At 36.7% G+C, this 20491-nt stretch overlaps 2 protein-coding genes across 4 annotated transcripts; one reads left to right on the top strand and one right to left on the bottom strand.

Moving 5' to 3' along the window:
- The first annotated feature begins 2317 nt into the window (after positions 1–2317).
- Positions 2318–5214, top strand: LOC134742159 (uncharacterized). 3 transcript variants are annotated; one of them, XM_063675128.1, is made up of 4 exons: positions 2318–2569; positions 2735–2996; positions 3078–3375; positions 3949–5214. In XM_063675128.1, exons 1-4 carry the CDS (start codon positions 2332–2334, stop codon positions 5146–5148), a joined length of 1998 nt encoding a protein of 665 aa, XP_063531198.1. In that variant the 5' UTR covers positions 2318–2331; the 3' UTR covers positions 5149–5214. The 3 variants fall into 3 exon arrangements, with proteins under 3 accessions (XP_063531198.1, XP_063531200.1, XP_063531199.1); XM_063675130.1 differs by lacking the exon at positions 3949–5214 and having other exon boundaries at positions 2323–2569; positions 2735–2904; positions 3078–3176; XM_063675129.1 differs by lacking the exon at positions 2318–2569 and having other exon boundaries at positions 2820–2904.
- A 1591-nt stretch (positions 5215–6805) lies between these two features.
- On the bottom strand, positions 6806–20491 carry LOC134742503 (sugar transporter SWEET1). Its single transcript, XM_063675722.1, has 5 exons — positions 20319–20491; positions 20143–20220; positions 19729–19955; positions 10418–10593; positions 6806–9797 (listed from the first exon to the last, which is right to left on the bottom strand). Exons 1-5 carry the CDS (start codon positions 20393–20395, stop codon positions 9696–9698), a joined length of 660 nt encoding a protein of 219 aa, XP_063531792.1. The 5' UTR covers positions 20396–20491; the 3' UTR covers positions 6806–9695.

The raw sequence follows: 20491 nt of genomic DNA, 5'->3' as shown, positions 1-20491 counted from the left end.
ATCAGCTGTTCTATGAGCTCGTTAAGTCTTGGCGTTGGTTTTAGCCTGTTACAACCTGTATAAAGGAATGACGGTGCCAGATAAGTAAAGGTTACATTTCCGATTAACACATTGACGGCCAGCAACCCGCTAGGCGGGTTCTCTGTTGGTAGGCGCTTTGCGCTACATACGGGTTTTCTCATGTTATCGGCTACGCTCGTAGCTCTTAGCGCGCTAGCACCGAATGTGTTGAGAAAGCTTTGCAGCGGCGCGGTTGTATCATGGTCGCTTTTTTATCACCTGTCATGTCATGCGTCATTGTCACTTTCGCACTTACATACTTGTTAGAACGTGACAGGCATGATGACATTGATGACACATGATAAAAAACCGACCATCTTAGCCCTACTGCTCAGTATTGCTGGATGATGATGTTACGGGAAATGGGCCATGTTATTTGTGAGTTACAATCGCGACATCAAAGCAACACAAGAACGACGGCAATTTACCAAGATTATTTATCAAGGAGACTGAATGTGACAGGGCTAATTTCCTGCTGCATGCAGCATACCGCAATGCTGAGGCAATGTTTTCGCAACCGGAATGAAACTATGCTATTAGTAATTGCGCTTTATGAACTCTGCGTCTAACTTCTTACAAATTGACCTAGGCCAAAACCAAGCAAACCTTGTTCTATGATATTATATGACATAGCTCAAGCAAGAACAATAGTCTGTCCCAATCACACAAATATGTCCTTATCTACAAGGATTCGAACCCACGACCACTGCTTAGCTTCATAGACACGATAGGGTAAAATGGCCATTATAAGCATAACATTGTGGGTATTCAATTTCATCATTACTTTTACATACGAAGATTTAAAATTCAGGTTTCCGAACCGAAGGGTAGCGTAGGTATTCTACCAGAACCGACCTAATTAAGATTAAAATATGTAAAGCAACTGCGCATGCGTCAGAAAATAAAGATGGCACCCAGCCTCCGGACCTGCAAGTGACGTAAAACGTAGACCGTCGAGAACACCGCAGATATCGATAACATAAAAAACGTGCTATAACCATGTGACTTACGAAACACTAACAAGTGTTTCCATCTACAAGATTGAGATAAAATAAAATAACAGGTAAGTTCACTTTTGAATAAGTACCTATATATAATATTATACTAAAGTTAACGATATACTAAAGATGAATGTATTTACCTATACATGCACAGGTGAATATTTTTTACAAATTTACACGAGTTTGTTTTATGTAGCTTATATTATCAAAATTCAGATATATACCTATATAATTTATGCACGCTTGTCTACGTAGAATATGGCGAACTTGTAAATACTGTATTTATACCAAATAATGTAACCCATGTTCTGCAAAATAAACCAATATCAATTTCACGTCATTCATAAATGATTTGTACTAATCGAATGATCAAGTATTCAGTTCAGTTCAGTTTTTTTTTAATTAACTGGCTTCAAGTCTATTGGGACTATTTCGCCAGTGTCAAGGTTTTGGGAGCCTTATATACGACAAATATTGTACGGTAAATAAGACAGTGTACGGTTATTTATTAGCTCTTGTAAAGCGATTGCTGGACTCTACAGTGGGCCTCGTGGGTATTTGGCGTTGGCTACAGAATGGTGGTTAAACTCGTATCAAGATTAATTCTTCATTATCCGCACAATCAAATACAGGATATTTATTGTTTACGAATTTTTCTTAACTGTAAACACAAACACTGAATAGAATTGTTGATGTGATACGATTCAACATGCATTATTTTTTTTCGGCGTCGGAAGTCTCGGTCTCTCGTTAGTTTAAATGGAAAATTATAGCGACAAGGGCCTACTCATCGTTTGCTTGAGGATATCGAAATGGTTATTAGCACCCTTTCAAAGGTACGTACCACATACGCAGATATGCGTATTGTCACAACCCTCTTCAGTCTACCCATAATTAATAATTTAATACGAAAATTATTTTTGTATGTGGGTTTTGGAATGATAGAGCCGCCACCCAATCAAGTAAAAAATTTTTAGGACTACTTAATTGGTTTTAATTGATTAAAAACTCCTGGGTTCTCCTGGGAGTTGGTTAGTAAGTCTGTGCGGAAAGAGTTTTAACAGACACTATTAATTTTACAGTTTGCATTTTCATACTCTATAACTCTTTGTTTAATGTCATGTGTGTGTCATGCTCATGTTATATTATAATGTGCGTCATGCAAAAGCGATACGTATTTTAGGTTATATCGATATCGGTTTACTTAATCTACAAGCATTGATTTAAAAAAATAAAAATTTGTTTCAGAAGGAAACTGAAAAGATTCAAAATGAAGCAGATTAAAGTTGGAGTGTTATTTTTACTACCGAGTTGTTCTTTCATCATTCTATTACTATACTACTGGCACCACTCTTATTTAGGTTTTCGCCAATCTCCGTCGATTACTGCCCAGCCTCTAACCTCTACCCGACATCACAAAGTTGTTCCCATGAAACATATAAATCTTGACGAGTTATATAAAGACAACAAAGAACCAGAAGACAACTTTTTAAATGAATACAGAACCGGTAAGTCTCGTATCCACCTATTAAAGATATGCAGACTTGATTCAGAAAATCACCATCATGTTATAACCAGATTAAACTTGCTCATCATTATTTTCTATCAGTATTTAATTTAGACAGACATCCATGATTTATTAAGTACTAATGTCTTATTTCATCTACTTTCAGTGTACTCTATAAACACGCCAGGGTGCCAAATTCCATTCAATATGATAAATTACAGGAAGCAAATCGAATATGAGAAAAAACATAAGCAGAAACGATCTGACTGCGGTAAACGAGCGGTTCACATAAAGAAAATTGACGGGGATCGTGTACGAGCGACGGTCAACCCATTGGTAATGAAAAAATATCTAAGGAAAAGCGCTCGTTATGATTGCTGTTACAGATTTCTACAGCCCCGCCCTGGTCACGAAAATACCAAAATTAAGTGAATACGCCTTGTCCAAATTATTTATTTATTTTTAATTTATTATTTTTCATTTCAAATACCTAATGTTTTTTTTTACAGGTATACGCTATGTGTGAAATTTAGCTCCGGTGCCACAATTGTTCTTCAAACTGATTTCATAAACGTGAGATGTGTTGAATACGATGTCAGAAACAAGACACATCCGGTATATGATGATGTTTTCGCCTTCGCCAAGAAGATCAATACGACACACAACCAGCAACCTTGTAATAACAGCTACAATGTACTGATTTTGGGCATGGACTCTATGTCTTTGCCGCGGATTGTGCAGACGATGCCAAGAACTACGGATTACCTTCACAAGAACTTTTGGTTTTGCTTCCGTGGTTATCATAAGGTGTTGTGTTTATTTTATACGTTCTTCATCATCTTCCTTGCGTTGTCCCGGCATTTTGCCACGGCTCATGGGAGCCTGGGGTCCACTTGGCAACTAATCCCAAGAATTGGCGTAGGCACTTTTACGAAAGCGACTGCCATCTGACCTCTTCCAACCCAGAGGGGAAAACTAGGCCTTGTTGGGATTAGTGCGGTGTCCTCACGATGTTTCCTTCACCGAAAAGCGACTGGTAAATATCAAATGATATTTCGTATATAAGTTCCGAAAAACTCATTGGTACGAGCCGGGCTTTGAACCCGCGACCTCCGGATTGCAAGTCGCACGCTCTTACCGCTTGGCCACCAGCGCGCTTTTTTTACGTTCTTGTATTATAGTTGTCATAACATAATCATTATAACCAGTCAAGGGTTTTCCGTAAACAATTTGAACTTTAGTTGACCATAGCACTCATTGCAGGTATCTCTCTTCTACTTCAAAATCTCATTTCCGAGGATCACGACTACCATATAAGTTCGCTCTATGATGAAGTGTTTGCCAGAGTGGCTAATTTTCGGTAATCATTTGTATTTTCAGGTGGGTGATAATACGTTTCCCAACGTAATGGCAACATTGACTGGCCAGAGCATGCCAGTCATATCCCCAGAATGTCAAGATCATATGGACCAGTGTAACAAAATTTTAATGTGGAGTAAATTCAAGGATATCGGATACGTCACAGCGTACGGAGAAGACTTCTTGCGTTTACCTGACACTTTCAGTAAGCGCTATGCGTTTCATAAACCTCCGACCGACCACTATATAAGGCCATTATTTATCAAGGGAGAAAAGGAGTTGAATAATAAATCGCTAGTATGTACAGGAAAGATATCCGCTGGCCAGCAGCTTTTGGATTACGCTGCTGATTTTGTGACAACATATCGAAATGATCGCTTCTTTGGATTTTTTTGGATGAACTCATTCAGCCACAACACGAATAGTCGTCCTCAGGATGCAGACAAACTACTGGAGAATTTCTTTAACAAAATAACGTATACTGGTATTCTTGAAAATACGTTCGTCATTTTTTACAGCGACCACGGCATTAGATTCGGACCACATCGATTTGAATTAGAATCGTACTACGATGAGCGGTTGCCTTCCTTTTTTATGCGACCGCCGACAATGTTCAAATCCCGGCGATGGAAAGAATATCAGGCACTTGCGGATAATCAATTTAAATTAGTGACTCCCTACGACCTGTTCAACACGTTAATGAATATAAAGGAGTTGTCTGGATGCAAGAGTATTTCCGACGTGAGCGTTTCGCGCGGCTGTCCGAATTGCCACAGTCTGTTCATGCCAGTTAAAACTTCACGCACATGCCGCGACGCTGCCATTCATGATAAGTGGTGTAGTTGTCACCAATTGTATCCCCTAGATAATAACGACGTTCAAGGTATCAAGAGCGTGCTACTAGCGATCTCTCATATCAAAACTTTAATTAAATCTATAAAAACAAAACATTGCTGGCAGTGCCTGGACGTGTCGCTTAAAAACGTCATTAGAATACATTTCTATTACGATGGTAGTAAAGATAATATCTATTATGTGGTTGCATTCACTACGACGCCAGGTAACATGTCTTATGAAGCTGTCGTGAACAAATCGCAATTAATCGGATCTCTGAGCGTTATATCGCCGTACAGAGGTCTAGGAATCTGCACAACAGACAGTCGAGAACTTGCAAAAGCGCGATTGTATTGTATATGCCAAAAAATTAAAAATTGCACTTAATAATTGTGATATTTTACTTATATTAGAACCTTTTGATCAATGAAGTTATCTGTATATACTGCAGGACAAAGCACTAGGATGCCACTGCCTTGGAAATTAATAAATAGCAAAAGATACCTATTTTCTGGAACATACCAGGCATCCGATTTAACACTAAAAGCCTACCTGCCCTTATAGTAGGGTAAGTAAGTGCAGTGAGTATGTACTTTGTCTCAGGCGATGCCGCTTGGCACGATTGTTCCTTAGGTCGAACAAAGCTGATTTGGCCCGGTAGCCACGAGATCGTACCGCGCATACCCCCAAAAAAGGGGGGGTGAAAGGGTCGTGCATACTGCTCCCTACTGCTGCTACATTTACTGCCCTTACTTACCCTACTATTGTAGCTTTTATATTAAGATATATAATATGTATAGTATATACCTTGTCTGTCACTTACGTGATTATTTTATCGCTAAACTGTGATAATGACCAAGTGCGATATTTTTTTTTATTGTAATATACGTATATGGCACGTAATAGTCTCATCATTTCTTTATCATTGCTCCAAATCGCATTCCCCGATGATACCTAATGCTGTAAATTAAGTAGCGACGTCTGGTAAATTAACATTGTGGGCCTAGAACTAGACTCCAGACCTAGGTGTTTCAACATAACTGAGGGCCTACCGCGAACACTGAAATTGGCAATTTTCGGGTATCTTTTCCTTTTTTTTATACCACGTCGGTGGCAATCAAGCATACGGCCCGCCTGATGGTAAGCAGTCCAATTAAGGCATAGTTAGAGCATAGAGTAACTTATACTAGAGCGGTACTGTCATAGTCAATTTTGTAACCACAGTAAATTCACTGCCATCTGTCGACACACTTTAAAACTAAAAATGAAGATTTATAAAAATACGATAGAATGTATTTAAATATAGATAAATGATTTTTTTTATTTGCATTAATTATTTTTATGATTTTGACCCATGTTCTTTCACTGATATCCGTTAAAATTGTTTAATAACAAACGAAACCGTCAACGCCATCTATACGACTGTAGGCCAAAACTAGTAGCGCCCTCTGAACGAGAATCAAATTTTCTTGATTTTCGAGGCACGTTTTTTCCTTAGACTATCCATCTATTACGGAGTTATATCTATCTTTGGTTAGAGTAACAAAGAAAGATGCCCGCAATTTGCGAACTTTGGTGTTCACGATAGGCCCCTGGTTCTTGAGAAGAGGATACGCTGCGCTAACTGTTGGGATCAAGCAACTATTCATTTATTGTACCTAGTTAGTTACTAAGTACGTGCATGTGCGTGTTGTAACATACAGATCCTTATGAGAGACGGCACACCGCTTGCGTGACGTGTGTGCAGGGCTCAAACATTTTAGCGCACGCGCCGCAGCCGGTGTGCTCTATAGCCTTTTTAAACTCGGTTCTTAAGTAGGTACTTAAGACCTTCCCTCAATGGCAATAGGCTATTCTACATCTTTTTAAATATAATTTTAAAGGTTCGATAGCCAGCTGGTATTTTTATAATATCGCTATTATGCAAAGAAAAAATGTTTAAAACGATAAATGTTCGCGCCAAAAAGGCAGAAGTCATCTTGTGACGTCATAATAGCGGCAGTTAATAGTGTTAGTACGGAGAACACGGGCTAATTATATACGCTTTATGTAATTCCAAAATTTTATTTTAAAATTGTAACAATTAACAGGGATAATGACCTATATTATATAGTTTGGCTGTTCTGTTATTTTTTGAGGCATACACTGTAGTAAATGCGAACATTAACCACCCTTTAACCTTTAACATAATGTCTAACAATAAACATTGTATAGGTAGTTTTTAAGAATCAACGGTTCATTGTCTATTGTTATTTGTAGGCTTAGTTTTATAAGGATCCGTTAGACTGCATGTATTCCCGATAGTCGGGCCAAGCTTCATGGGCGTCGCCAGCGACGCGCGACGGACTATATTTGAAGTAACATGACATTGACAAAAGACAGACGGAATTTTATGAAACTAATCCCTTACAGCCCACTATTGATCAATGATAATAAATTACTTTAGTACCGAACGGTGTAATAATAAAGAGTAAAATGGTAAGCATGATAAATGGGTGATACTGTTAAAAAATATATAAATTTAGATTCCTTTTGGAATTTACATTAGGGTAGCTATAAAACTTTTACTTACATTCCGATAAAAAATATAAGTGTAGGCAGTGTTAAATTGAAGTCAAAAAATATTTAATGTTTTATCATTATCAATTACAAATCTTTAACATAAAGTCAACATTTATTTAAAAGTAGTAACAATTCACTGAAAATATTACCCATATAGCACAGCACCACAGTAAAGTATACCTAATAAATGAAATTATTTAATTTGTAAATTATTTGTATATAGGCATGTTTTATTTAATAATGTAAACATTCAAACACAATGTATTATTGTTTATGAATAAATAAAAATGAAAAATGAAATGAAATATTCTACTAAAATAATTTACTTTGTACGTAGGTATTTATTACTTGTCAATACATATCTTCTTCCTCGCGTTATCCCCGCATTTTTGCCACGGGTCATGGAAGCCTGGGGTTAGCTTGACAACTAATCCCAAGAATTGACGTAGGCACTAGTTTTTACGAAAGCGACTGCCATCTGACCTTCCAACCCAGAGGGGAAACAAGGCCTTATTGGTCTCCTCACGATGTTTTTCTTCATCGAAAAGCAACTGGTAAATATCAAATGATATTTCGTACATAAGTTTCGAAAAACTCATTGGTACGAGCCGGGGTTTGAACCTTCGGATTGAAAATCGCACGCTCTTACCGTTAGGCCACCAGCGCTTTTTCTTTTTTTACTACTTGACAATATAATATGATGAGTTAATAATTCATAATTACTTTATAGACAACCATAATTACGCCGCCACGGGCATAGGTATTAGCATAAATTTATTGTATGATATGTATATCTCACACTTCCGTTCACTGCTTACAGCTAGTGTTTTGATTGATTGATTGATAACACCTATAATGGGAATTGATCAAACTATAAAACACTTAGACTGCCTTCCCACTGAGGCGTTAGTGAGCGGAGATGAGAGAAGACGTGCGAGAATCAACCAATAGCAATCCACATTTCTTCTCCGCTCCGCTGGATTACAACCAATTGGTTGATTCCCACACGACTCCTCTCATCTCCGCCTAAGTGGAAGGCAGCTTTAAGGTAATAAATGTCAATTATTTAAAATACAATCCTTGTCACCTAAACTAGCACTACATGCTTACACATAGTTAAAAATTATTTGAATGATTCATTAAAATATCAAACAACACAAAATATATAGTTATATTAAATAATTAGTCTCTGTATAATTGACTTTTTTTAAATATATTATTACACATTAGAATAATCCTATTCTATTCTATTACCTGGAAGATCACTCAATCAGATCGTACCAAAGCTTTTTTTCATACAATTAAGCAATAGGTACTTTATGTTATGTCATGGACATAAAAATATTAACTGACAACTATAAAAATATATGTTAAGCCCCATTTAGACGGTTCAATAACTTGCCTGCAATATTCGATACACTGCTAACTACGGAGTACAATGAATTCAGACGATCGACCAAATATCGCAATGTAACGAAAATCGCATACAACTTCTTGAACCGTCTATATTGGGCATTAGTAACTACTCAAATTCTACAAGTAACAAATTATATCTGCTTGATCAGAATCAGAGATCTTTAAAAATTGTCATCAAGAATAAGAATGAACTCAAATGCGTATCTAACCTATCTTTTATTATTTAATATTCAAATTGTTACCAACTTATTATTAGTTTTTTTAACAGGAAAAATTACCCACTGTTTTCATTTCTGTCGTAATATTTTCTATATTGTACTTTTATTTTATGTTAAAATTATTAAATTGTCAATTATTTGCATGTCGTGTCCTCGACTGAATACTGATACATGTAAACCTTTTCTGTTGTCAACTTATACACGTATTCTGGCAAATAAAGAAATTCTATTCTATTCTATTCTAACTTTTTAATAGTTAGTCACATAATTCCCTTTATAACATTTGTTTTAATGCCTTTTTCATTTCAAGCTTGCTATTATATTGGCAATACTCACTAAGGTGTTACAATATTTCACAAATTAAGTGAGTCGTTTTTTTGTCTAGAAGTCCTCTAGAAATTGATTTTCGCTCATGTCATCTCGGATATGGGTATATTTGGTATCAATGCATTCAGTATAATATCCTTTGATACCATATTTACCCATATCCGAGAAGACATGAACGGAAAGTAACCTAAAACCTGATTTGCCAACCTACTAAAAAGTGCCTGCCAATTTTTTTTCTGGTACTAAATGATACGCACGCTAATAGTATGTATGCTATGTGCGAAGTGCATCATAGTCTCTAGGAAACAGCCAACACAGCCATAGTAATGCCCTAACACCTATTAGTAAAACATAGAAAAACTTACATCATTCTCAGCACAACAGGTATTCATTAGCCTGTTAGTCTGTAGATTACGCTAACACGCTCTTAGGCAAGAGAGGAGGCGTCCGGGGGAAGACAACGAACAGCGAAAGCTGGAACACCGAAAGCCCCGCGCCGACTATATTTGGTAGCTGAAAACAAAAACGACATTTTGAATAGAAACCACATCCTAAAATTTCTAGACTTCTGAATGTGCGGATAGTTCTTACAATCACACCGTTGATAATTTAATCGCTGCAATATGCTTGTACAGATATGGTTACGTTTTTTGCCGTATTACAAAGGAGTATGGTGCAAAAGGGTAAACTTAAGGCTGGCGTCCACTAGACTCGCCGAGGCGAATCGAATCGCAATAATTCGCCTTCTATACATTTACTATGAATGGTAAATTCGATTCGACGCGCCGCGGCTCTTCATCAATAGACGCAGTTTCATAGTAAATGTATAGAAGGCGATTTATTGCGATTCGCCTCGGCGAGCCTAGTGGACGCCAGCCTTACGTCGACTAACTATTGTTCCACTCAGCGAGTCTGATGTCTAAGCACTTGCACAAATCTTTCGGCGGAGGGCGGCTGCCGGAAACATAGAAATTCGATGAACGTCTATGGGGACGTTCAAATATTACGTAACGCAATTTTCGAAGATTTTTACTTTTTACAAGGTACACAATTAAATAAATTTCCCAGGCTAAGCGCTTTTAAAACAGTTTTAAAAGTTTAACACTTAAACATAAAAAGTAATTAATACTCACTATTAAATAATTATCTTCCTCTATAACACCATACAGGAACCAGAGACTCGACACGAAGAATGACATGAGGATCATAGGGAACGGGAGACATTCTGTGCTCTTCACTTTTAACACATAGAACAGCTTGCTCATTGGAGCAGCTATTGCCAGCAGTGTGACGAGGCATGCAACTGTTCCTGAAATATAAATTACAAAGTTGAAATAACAATGCAGGGTGTGTTCCAAAGTAGAGGTTACTTCTTTTAGTGTATTAATGATATCAGTTGATCCAGTTTCTTTTTGAGATCAAAATGTATGGGACCCATTGCAATACAAAACTCAGAAATTACAGTCATGGTCAACAATCGTACTCAACGAACGAAACGCCCCCTAACTAAACGGTACTCAGACGTAAAGTCACGCCTGAGTAGAAGCCTTCTTAAAGTATGGATAAACAAGAAAATAGCTTTTTTGACTGTGAAATATTGCGTTCATGTATAATTGTATATAGTTGCCATTCAATCTATTTTTTAAATACAATGTAAGGGATCAATTGTGCATTTGTTTATCATTTAGGAGGTTAAAAAAACTGAAATCTTGAAACACAACACACACTATATTTTTTTATAATTTCCATATATTGTTTTACTGTCCAATTTATTGTGATAAATTGCACATTTTCTATTTATTTAACTAGATTTTGTTATAAAAATCAACATGTGTCAGATCCCTATTGTCACCAAACAAAATATACTTCCTCAAAAAATTTAATAACCAATGAATATTTTTCATTTAGGCTTTTTACCAATTGATTTATATTTATGAAAGATTTTTATTTATGAAAGATTTCTTCATCTACAGACCTATCATGCTACATATTAAATTATACAACTTATAACCATTTAACAAGACAACCAAAGGATACTTGTAGCCAATATCTAATATCATATCTATTTAAATTCCTCGTCTCAAGTGTTTGATTCTAGAAGCATAAAGTGGGCAGCAAATGCATTTGTATTCTGTTTGTTTATTAATTGTTGGCATTTGTTACATGTTACAATGTTCCGATTTTCAACTATTCATGTTTGAGAAAACCGTGATATTTTCATTTTATTTCAGCATGTCTTTTGTCATAGCATGTAGCTTAACTAATGTCCCTTTATCCACACTTTTTTAAAGACAATTCATAGTTCTTATTGTAAAGCCATTAGGTCTATTAATGGTGTGTTAATTATCAGTAAGAAGTATTTATTTAATTAGTCACACTTATTGTTGATTATAACCAACTAGAGTGTTACTAATTATGTTGATAAATTTCTTATAGGTCTATTACCTATAAGAAATTTATCAACATAATTAGTAACAGCTAGGAATGTCATCGTAATTAAGTTTATTTAAAATATATAGTATATAATTATACATTAAAATTAATGTAAGTATTATACTGGCTAAGAGTATAATGACATTTTATGAATTTTTAAGTAATATAATAATTTTAACACAAATATGGGTTATAGTTAATGGGTGGTTGACAGATACAAATTACGTCAAAATGATGTCGAACAATATACGTAATATGGATATGATTACAATTGATAAAAAAAGAGACAATAATTGCAAAAAAGTTATAGAATTTTATTGTTGAAGTAAATAATTATAATTATTTTTATATTACATATTTATAGCCCATACCTTTTATAGTTCACTATCCACTTATATGGGGAAAAATTACCTCTCTACATCTACAGATGTAAGAATTCCATATTCATAGTGATAATTCACCATTATTTGGAACTTTATCACCATTTATTGAATATCATGTATACACCCCACATTGGATCTTCTATTAATATACTTAATCTATGACAGCTAATTGAAGTTTGCTGCATCTATGTGCGTTACTCTATCTATGGCACTTTCTGTCAAACATCTCTACAACGCGAACATGGCTCCGTAATTATGATATATACTTTAAATACTAATCTTAAGGAATCTTTTAAGTCTTTTATCAAACTTGGACTCACAATGTTGTAAGTTTATTATTTATTCAATAATAAAACAACATTGGCTGGATTTCGGCATTTTATTGAAGACACATGTAAGTAACCTTCCTTTCATATCCTCGGCGTACGCGAACCACAGCGCACTGATCTGCCAATAGGTTATTGCCCCAGATATAACGCCGTGAGATTGTATCTGCAAAAATATACACCAAGAAGGTGCAAGATACATACGTTTTGAGGTTATATGTGGATCAGACAGATTTGCACTTATCCCCTCGTGCAATCTGTTACATCTTCATCCGAATCCAGCCATAACTTAAAAGATGTCTTCAAAGCATACGGAAATCCCCATCGAGAAGTTGGATGGCATCAATACATACGTAAATTGGAAATTTGCCATGCAAATGGTACTGACCCTTGACGGATTGTGGACTTGTGTCGAAGGTACCAACACCGATGCAACCAATGAAGCCCGTGCCTTGGCCCGTATCTGTCTAGCGATTAAGCCTAATTTATACCAATATGTGCGTGAAGCGAAGACCGCAAAAGACGCTTGGAAGAAGCTAGCAGATACATTCGAGCCGAAGGGTCTTTACAGGAAAGTGCTACTTCTCCGGCAATTACACAAGATTGAATACAAGCAATATAGTGGGATGTCGGATTATATCGAGGCGGTTATGCGGTTGGTGCAGCAACTGGCAGACATCGACAAAACTATCGAGGACGATGAAGTAGCTGAGATATTGCTTTCCGGCCTGCCCCAGGAATTTGACAATCTTGTTTCTGGTCTGGAGACTGCCTGCTTGACAAGCAAATTAAGTAGTGAAGTGGTCCGGACGCGCCTGCTTCAGGAGGAGCATAGGCGCAATGAAGAGGAGAACGCTACAGCTTTACATGTTAAGAAGAAGAGTCCCTTATACTGCAGCTTTTGTAAGAGGAATGGACATACAGTAAAACGGTGTTTCAAAAAGAAAAGGGAGGAGCAGAAGGATCCGCATACTCACTCCATGTATGCATCAGCGAATGCGGCCTGCAGTGAAGATGCTCAAGATTTTATAGTGGATTCAGGCTCGACGTCCCATATGTGTTCTAATAAGGACCTTTTTAGTGAAACCCAAGGTAAAAATTCTGTTGTTTTTATTGCTAATGGTCATAAACTGTGTAGTAATGATACCGGTAGGGTTCCTATATGTTCTAACATAAGCCTAAATAATGTTCTCCATGTGCCAGACCTTACCAATAATTTATTGTCAGTGGGACGTATTGCCGATAGGGGATATACTGTCATTTTTACTAAGGATAACTGTCGAATATATAAAGATTGTAAAATCACAGGCAACCAAGTTTTGACTGCTAGGAAAGAGAAAGGGTTGTATAAAGTGAAGGTGCAAGGGCGGCCTGTCTTCGAGGAGGAGTCTCTCAAGCCCATGCACAGGCAAGGGACAGAGAAGGCTCATGCTGCGTCAGATGTGTCTATGGGCAGATGGCATTCCCGTTTTGGACATTTGTCGGAAGAAGGTATGCGTACGCTGGGTGATGGGAAACACTGCATGAATTTTCGTTTTCAGGAAAAAGACATGAGTGGTAGCTGCGTGTCGTGCTTGTCTGGAAAAATGCCTAAGGCACCTTTTCCAGTCAGCACTAGTCGTGCTACTGTCCCAAACCAGCTTATACACTCCGACGTCATTGGCCCGATGCAAGTACGCTCATGGGGCAACGCACGCTACTTGCTGACCTTCACTGACGACTATACCCGAAAAACATGGGGCTACCTGATGAAAAATAAATCTGAGGTGAGTTCCCATTTTATTAATTTCAAAAGCCTAGTTGAGAAACAGAAGGATTTGCCAATTAAAGTGCTTCGCACAGATAATGGTACAGAGTATGTTAATCATAGACTCAGTAGTTATCTTCAGCAGCACGGTATTATTCACCAGACCACTGTACCTTATTCGCCCCAACAGAATGGTGTTGCGGAACGTGCAGGTAAAACGATTTTTGACAAAGCAAGAGCAATGTTACATGAATCCGGCCTTTGTAATCGCTACTGGGGAGAGAGCGTAATGTGCGCGATTTATTTAAAAAATAGGTCTCCTACCAGAGCTTTGTCGGGTGACATTCCTGAACGCTTATGGTCTGAGTCTGATGTAGATGTTAGCCATTTACGCGTCTTTGGATGCCTTGCTTATTCTTTGATTCCTAGTCAAAAACGTCGTAAGCTTGATCCGAAAGCGAAAGCTTACATATTTGTGGGTTATGGTGAAAACTGCAAAGGTTATCGTTTGAGTGATCCTGCCAATCCTCGTAACGTAATTCTTGCAAGGACAGTAAACTTTTTAGAGGATAAATTTCCTGGAAAATATGACAGTTGCAAGCCAAGTTGTGGAGATGAATTTTATTTTTATAATGTTGACATGGATATTGGCAATTTTAATAATGTTAATAATTTAAATTCAAATGAATCTAGTCAATGTATTTTAAATGATGAATTAATTTTAAATAATGAATTGAATTTAAATAATGAAGCCAATTTTAATAATGAACGTGATAAATCTGACAAATCTTGCTCAATTAGCCCTCGTCACATTTCAGATGCGGAGTCACCGACGCCACCTGCGTGGTCGCCGCTGTCTGAAAGATATTGTACTGGCGATGAAGGTGATGATGACGCGCGTGATGAAGACTATGTGCCGGTGGGCTCTGAGTCTTCGCTTCCTGCGTCATCACTTGATAGTAATGACAAAGGTAATGGAGCTTGTGACCCGCTGGGCGCTGTGTCTTCTGTGCCGGAGTCTGCTTCACCTGGTAAGGAGTCGATGTCGTCGGCTGTTACCGACACATTTAGCTCACGCCCCGTACGTAGTACGAGAGGTACTGTTCCTGGCAGATTTGATGACTACGATTTATCCATGTTATCAACGATGGCTGATGGTTCATTAGATGAACCCTCGTCATATGAAGAAGCTGTGAACTCGCCAGAAAAGGATAGTTGGTTCGAGGCGATGCAATGTGAGTATAACTCTATGATCAAGAATAATGTTTGGACGCTAGTCGATCGGCCCAAAAATGAAAATATCGTAAAATGTAAATGGGTATTTAAAAAGAAACTAGATGATTCAGGTAAAGATTCTAAATTTAAAGCAAGACTGGTTGCTCGTGGCTTTAGTCAGAAAGAGGGGATAGACTACACTGACACTTTTTCACCTGTTGTAAGGCACAGCACTTTGAGAATCTTATTTTCTCTTGCAACTGAATTAGAACTAGAAATTGATCATATAGACGTTACTACTGCATTTTTAAACGGAGAACTTAATGAACAAATTTTCATGGAGCAACCATCAGGTTTTAAACAAAATGACAAAGTTTGTTTATTAAATAAGAGTATTTACGGGCTAAAGCAGGCTAGCAGAGTGTGGAATACTAAAATACACTCAGTTTTATCACACAATGGATATGTTCAAAGTAAATGTGAGCCATGCATCTACATTAAGAAAACTGAGACTGAATATGTAATAATAGCTCTGTATGTTGATGATTTTTACATCTTTCATAGCAATTGTATTAAAAATGTTTTAAAACTCTTGCAAGACAATTTCGAAGTTCGCCATTTAGGTAAACTACAGAATTGTTTGGGAATGAATGTTCACAGGCAAAATGGCGTAACTACATTAGATCAGTCAGCATACATAAGACGTTTATTAGTTAAGTACAATATGATAAATTGTAAGGCTGTATCCACACCACTGCCTGTAAATAATAAATTTGAAAAGCCAGATAAAGCATGTTTAAATGATGATGCATATAAATATAGGCAATTATTGGGCAGTTTGATGTATTTAAGTGTTTGTACAAGACCTGATATATCATTTGCATGCAGCCAGTTAGGTATGTTTAGTAATTGTTTTAATGAAAATCACTGGCGCGCCGCAAAACGTGTTCTGCGTTATTTAGCTGGTACAGTTAATTATGGACTGTGCTTTACCAAAAGCAATAGTTTTGATATTAATGCTTACACAGACGCAGACTGGGCAAACGATATATCGGACCGTAGATCTTACACTGGGTTTGTCATAAAATTAGGCGAAAATGTCATCAATTGGGAGGCCCGAAAGCAACGTTGTATAGCTCTATCAAGTTGTGAATCAGAGTATATCGCTATTGCTGACGTTTGCAAAGATATTTGCTTTGTTAAAAATTTCATTTGTGAAATTATAAACAAAACTTGTAATGTAATTGTATTTAACGACAGTCAAAGTGCACAAAAGTTGCTTCTTATAAAAGATCACTCCCATAAGAGAACTAAACACATAGACCTAAGATACCATTTTGTCAAAGATTTAGTTCAAAGGAAATACCTAAGTGTAAAGTATTTGCAAACTGACCGTATGGTGGCAGACGTACTAACTAAGCCATTATGTAGTCAGAAACATAACAACTTTGTGAAGGCATTGAATCTTAAACCGTGTTAAGCTTGTGATAAAATATGTTTTTAATGTTATGTTAAGTTATGCATCATCTCTTGTTCTACTTATGTCTAGCATGCTATTATGAGACATTGTGCATCATGTTAATTTTAAGCTCTACCATACTTGCTTGCCCATGTTTTGTATGTTTATGTAGAGCCATATTTGCAGTTTGCAATCTCAGGATTGATATAATCCAATGTGAGGCGTAAGGAGGAGTATTGAATATCATGTATACACCCCACATTGGATCTTCTATTAATATACTTAATCTATGACAGCTAATTGAAGTTTGCTGCATCTATGTGCGTTACTCTATCTATGGCACTTTCTGTCAAACATCTCTACAACGCGAACATGGCTCCGTAATTATGATATATACTTTAAATACTAATCTTAAGGAATCTTTTAAGTCTTTTATCAAACTTGGACTCACAATGTTGTAAGTTTATTATTTATTCAATAATAAAACAACATTGGCTGGATTTCGGCATTTTATTGAAGACACATGTAAGTAACCTTCCTTTCATATCCTCGGCGTACGCGAACCACAGCGCACTGATCTGCCAATACCATTGCTCAAATATTGCATATATATTTAATTTATACATATCCTCTGCCTCTCCTTTTTTCTATTCTTCCTTCTATTATAGACTTTATGTAAGTATCGTGCCGTATCAAGTGCCCCAACATGTTTCCCCTTCTGTTTTCAACGAATCAAGGTAGTGACGTATCAGGAGCTCAAAACAGTGGCAGAAAGAAGAACGGAGTGGCGGTTACTCCACCGACAAGAGCCAGGCTCGTAAGAGTTATGATGATGATATATTACTCGAAATTTAATAAAAGTCTTATCCATCTTGTGCTTTTGTCACCGTATTGCATCCATCTGCCGCCCTTTGGTTATAATCCTAAACTACCTAGTCGGCTCATAAGTTCTGTCATATACATAGTATCAAATAAAATCAAAAGTTTAAGTTTATTCCGTATAATTTGTACAGCGTTTGAAAGCTTATAAACTAGAGAATCTAAATGTATAACATTTATTCAAAATGACCGCCATAATTATCTACACAGGCTTGAAGTCTTCATGGCCAGTCGTCAATGGATTCACGCACCACTTTCATGTCGATATTGGCCACTGCCGTAGCAAGAGATTTTTTCAGCGAGTCTAGATTTGCATGAGGTTTTGAGCACACCTTTTCCTCTAAATACTGCCATATTTTATAGTCTAAAGGATTAAGATCTGGGCTAGAGGAGGGCCAATCTTCATGCCGTATAAAGTCGATTTTATTGGAGGCGAGCCAGGCTTGTGTAGACTTTGCCTTATGGGCTGGAGCAGAGTCCTGCTGGAAAACCCAATGCTGGTTTAGAAACATCGTATGGGATAGTGGTTTCACAATATTAGTCAACACCGTGTCTTGGTACACTTTGGCACTAGTTTTTACTCCTTTCTCACAAAAATGCATACTAGTGACGCCCGCATAAGAAACTCCCAGCCAAACCATCACAGATGAAGGGTGATGACCTCTTTGAATACGGGGAATGCTATTAGACGCTTCTTTACTATTGCGAGCGTACACTCTATCATTTTGTTTATTACAATTTTCTTCTATGTCAAAAATTTTCTCGTCCGAAAACAGTATACAACGGTGCTTATTTTTAGCGTACTTCTTCAATAAAGCTTTAGATCTTTTAAGCCTTAAAGCTTTAAGCCGACCATTGAGAAGATGGCCAGTTTTTCGTTTATAAGCACGAAGTCTCAGGTCTTGATTAAGCACTCTTTTCACCGTGTTTTTGCTCAAACCCATCTGGAGGGCCATAACTTTTTGTTTCCTAGCGGGATTTCTGGCAATGCGTGCCCTAATTGCTTGTACAACCGCTGGAGTTCTAGCTGTACGCGGACGACCGCTTCTTTTCTTGTCATTTAAACTAGAGACCTCACTGTATCTTTCTATGGTACGATACACAAATCTTAGAGAGAATTTTAAATTTTCAAGTAGCTTAAAAATTTTAGTCGGCGAGTGACCACAACGATATAGTGCAATTATTGCGGTACGGCTATCTTTAAGCGTCCACTCCATGTTGAAGAAAACAGAAAATTGCAAAATTATACTACTCAAATATTTAATAAAGATTCGAAATTCAAATGCAGAACGGTTTTTGTTTTAGGAGTTCCAAATTTAAATTTTAAAGGCCAGTGACAGAACTTATGAGCCGACTAGGTACATTAAATGTGAGATTTCTTGGGGACCCTTATATATTAATTGCTTATAATTGTGTAATGGTAATAGTAATACTTTTATATATTTTTCATGCCCAAGATAAATGATTGCACAACATAGTACTGTAGCAGCTTAATGATGAGCTTCATCAACCTAATAATAAGAAAACTTCTGTGAGACTCAGACATATTAAATAGATTAGAATGAGTTGTGACATTTTCTTGTTATGGAGCAAAACTTGCTGAATAAATTTCAACTGGAAAAATTTGTGTGGACTCTATTATAATAACATATTTAATTTGAAACTAAATAAAAATTATAAGGGCCTGTTTCACAATGTCCAAGTAAAGTCCTGAATAAGCTACTTGCCACTTATCTGACGAATAAAGTCATCGTTGGCGTTTCACAATCTCCAAATAAGCTTTATCTGCTGGATAAAGTGCTTTTTTTGTAGGAAATTTTATCTGGCAGTTAATTTATTTGTTAATTAGCTATCCAATACTATACTTGGACATTGTGAAATAGGCCCTAAGTAATGTAAAATTCCCTAACATCAGGCAATAAGTCTTAAAACATAAGTAATTGAAACATGCTAGAAATAGTAGTACTTAAAACAATAGATGTATGATTCAAAGGTGGCTTACCCAGTCGGCCAAGAAGAATTTCTTTATCCTCCTCAAATCTTAAATATCCTACAGACGAAACAAGCAAGCCCATTGTAAAGACCATCTGCTTAAATGTAGTGGACTTCTTGTAGGTATACATATAGAACACAAGAGAATACAATGTCATGAGTGTTATTCCTATTGTGTTCACTAGTATTATCTTACTATCGTCCTTGGTAATCCCATACATGAGCCACAAGGCTGATCTGAAAAGAATACGTTATTACAATTTTAAAATAATTAATATTGACTTGTACTGAAATTGCACGCTTTCATAGGCTAATTTTCTTCGACATATTTGACCGTATTTATTTAACCGACGAGCCATATGTTTGTTCTGCAACATGCTATTTAAAAAATAACTCCCTTACAAAATATTGACAAACAACTTACGCCAGAACACCGGTAAGAAAAGGCAGTGGCGATGTTTCGGCTGTAGATCTATTAACCACATATTGCTTGCAAACCAACCTGGAAAATGTAGTAACATATTTAAATTGTTTAAACTGCTGTAATTAATTTAAAAATCGTGTGTATTACTTTAAACAACATAAAGTAATAAAACATACATTCCAGCCAAAAAATTCAATACTGTTGTAACGACGGCTAAGCCGCTAATAAGTTCCTTAAATTCAGACAAAGCCATATTTATTACATAGAAATTAAAATTAACGTTAACATATACATTCCCACGCACTCGTAATTTTTAAACTGAGAAAATAACCGTGATTGATATCGCTAT

Source organism: Cydia strobilella, chromosome 6 (genome assembly GCF_947568885.1).
Source record: "Cydia strobilella chromosome 6, ilCydStro3.1, whole genome shotgun sequence".
NCBI classification, from domain to species: domain Eukaryota; kingdom Metazoa; phylum Arthropoda; class Insecta; order Lepidoptera; family Tortricidae; genus Cydia; species Cydia strobilella.
This window is presented reverse-complemented; position numbering and strand designations above follow the sequence as displayed.

Bases quoted from the DNA above. Each gene is read 5' to 3' on its own strand.
- LOC134742159 (XM_063675128.1), top strand. From the start codon at position 2,332: ATGAAGCAGATTAAAGTTGGAGTGTTATTTTTACTACCGAGTTGTTCT. The intron at 2,570-2,734 runs GTAAGTCTCGTA...ATCTACTTTCAG, and splicing joins TTTAAATGAATACAGAACCG to TGTACTCTATAAACACGCCA. The intron at 3,376-3,948 runs GTGTTGTGTTTA...TTGTATTTTCAG, and splicing joins GCTTCCGTGGTTATCATAAG to GTGGGTGATAATACGTTTCC.
- LOC134742503 (XM_063675722.1), bottom strand. From the start codon at position 20,395: ATGGCTTTGTCTGAATTTAAGGAACTTATTAGCGGCTTAGCCGTCGTT. The intron at 19,956-20,142 runs GTAAGTTGTTTG...TATTCTTTTCAG, and splicing joins TTTCTTACCGGTGTTCTGGC to ATCAGCCTTGTGGCTCATGT. The intron at 10,594-19,728 runs GTAAGCCACCTT...TTTATATTTCAG, and splicing joins AATTCTTCTTGGCCGACTGG to GAACAGTTGCATGCCTCGTC.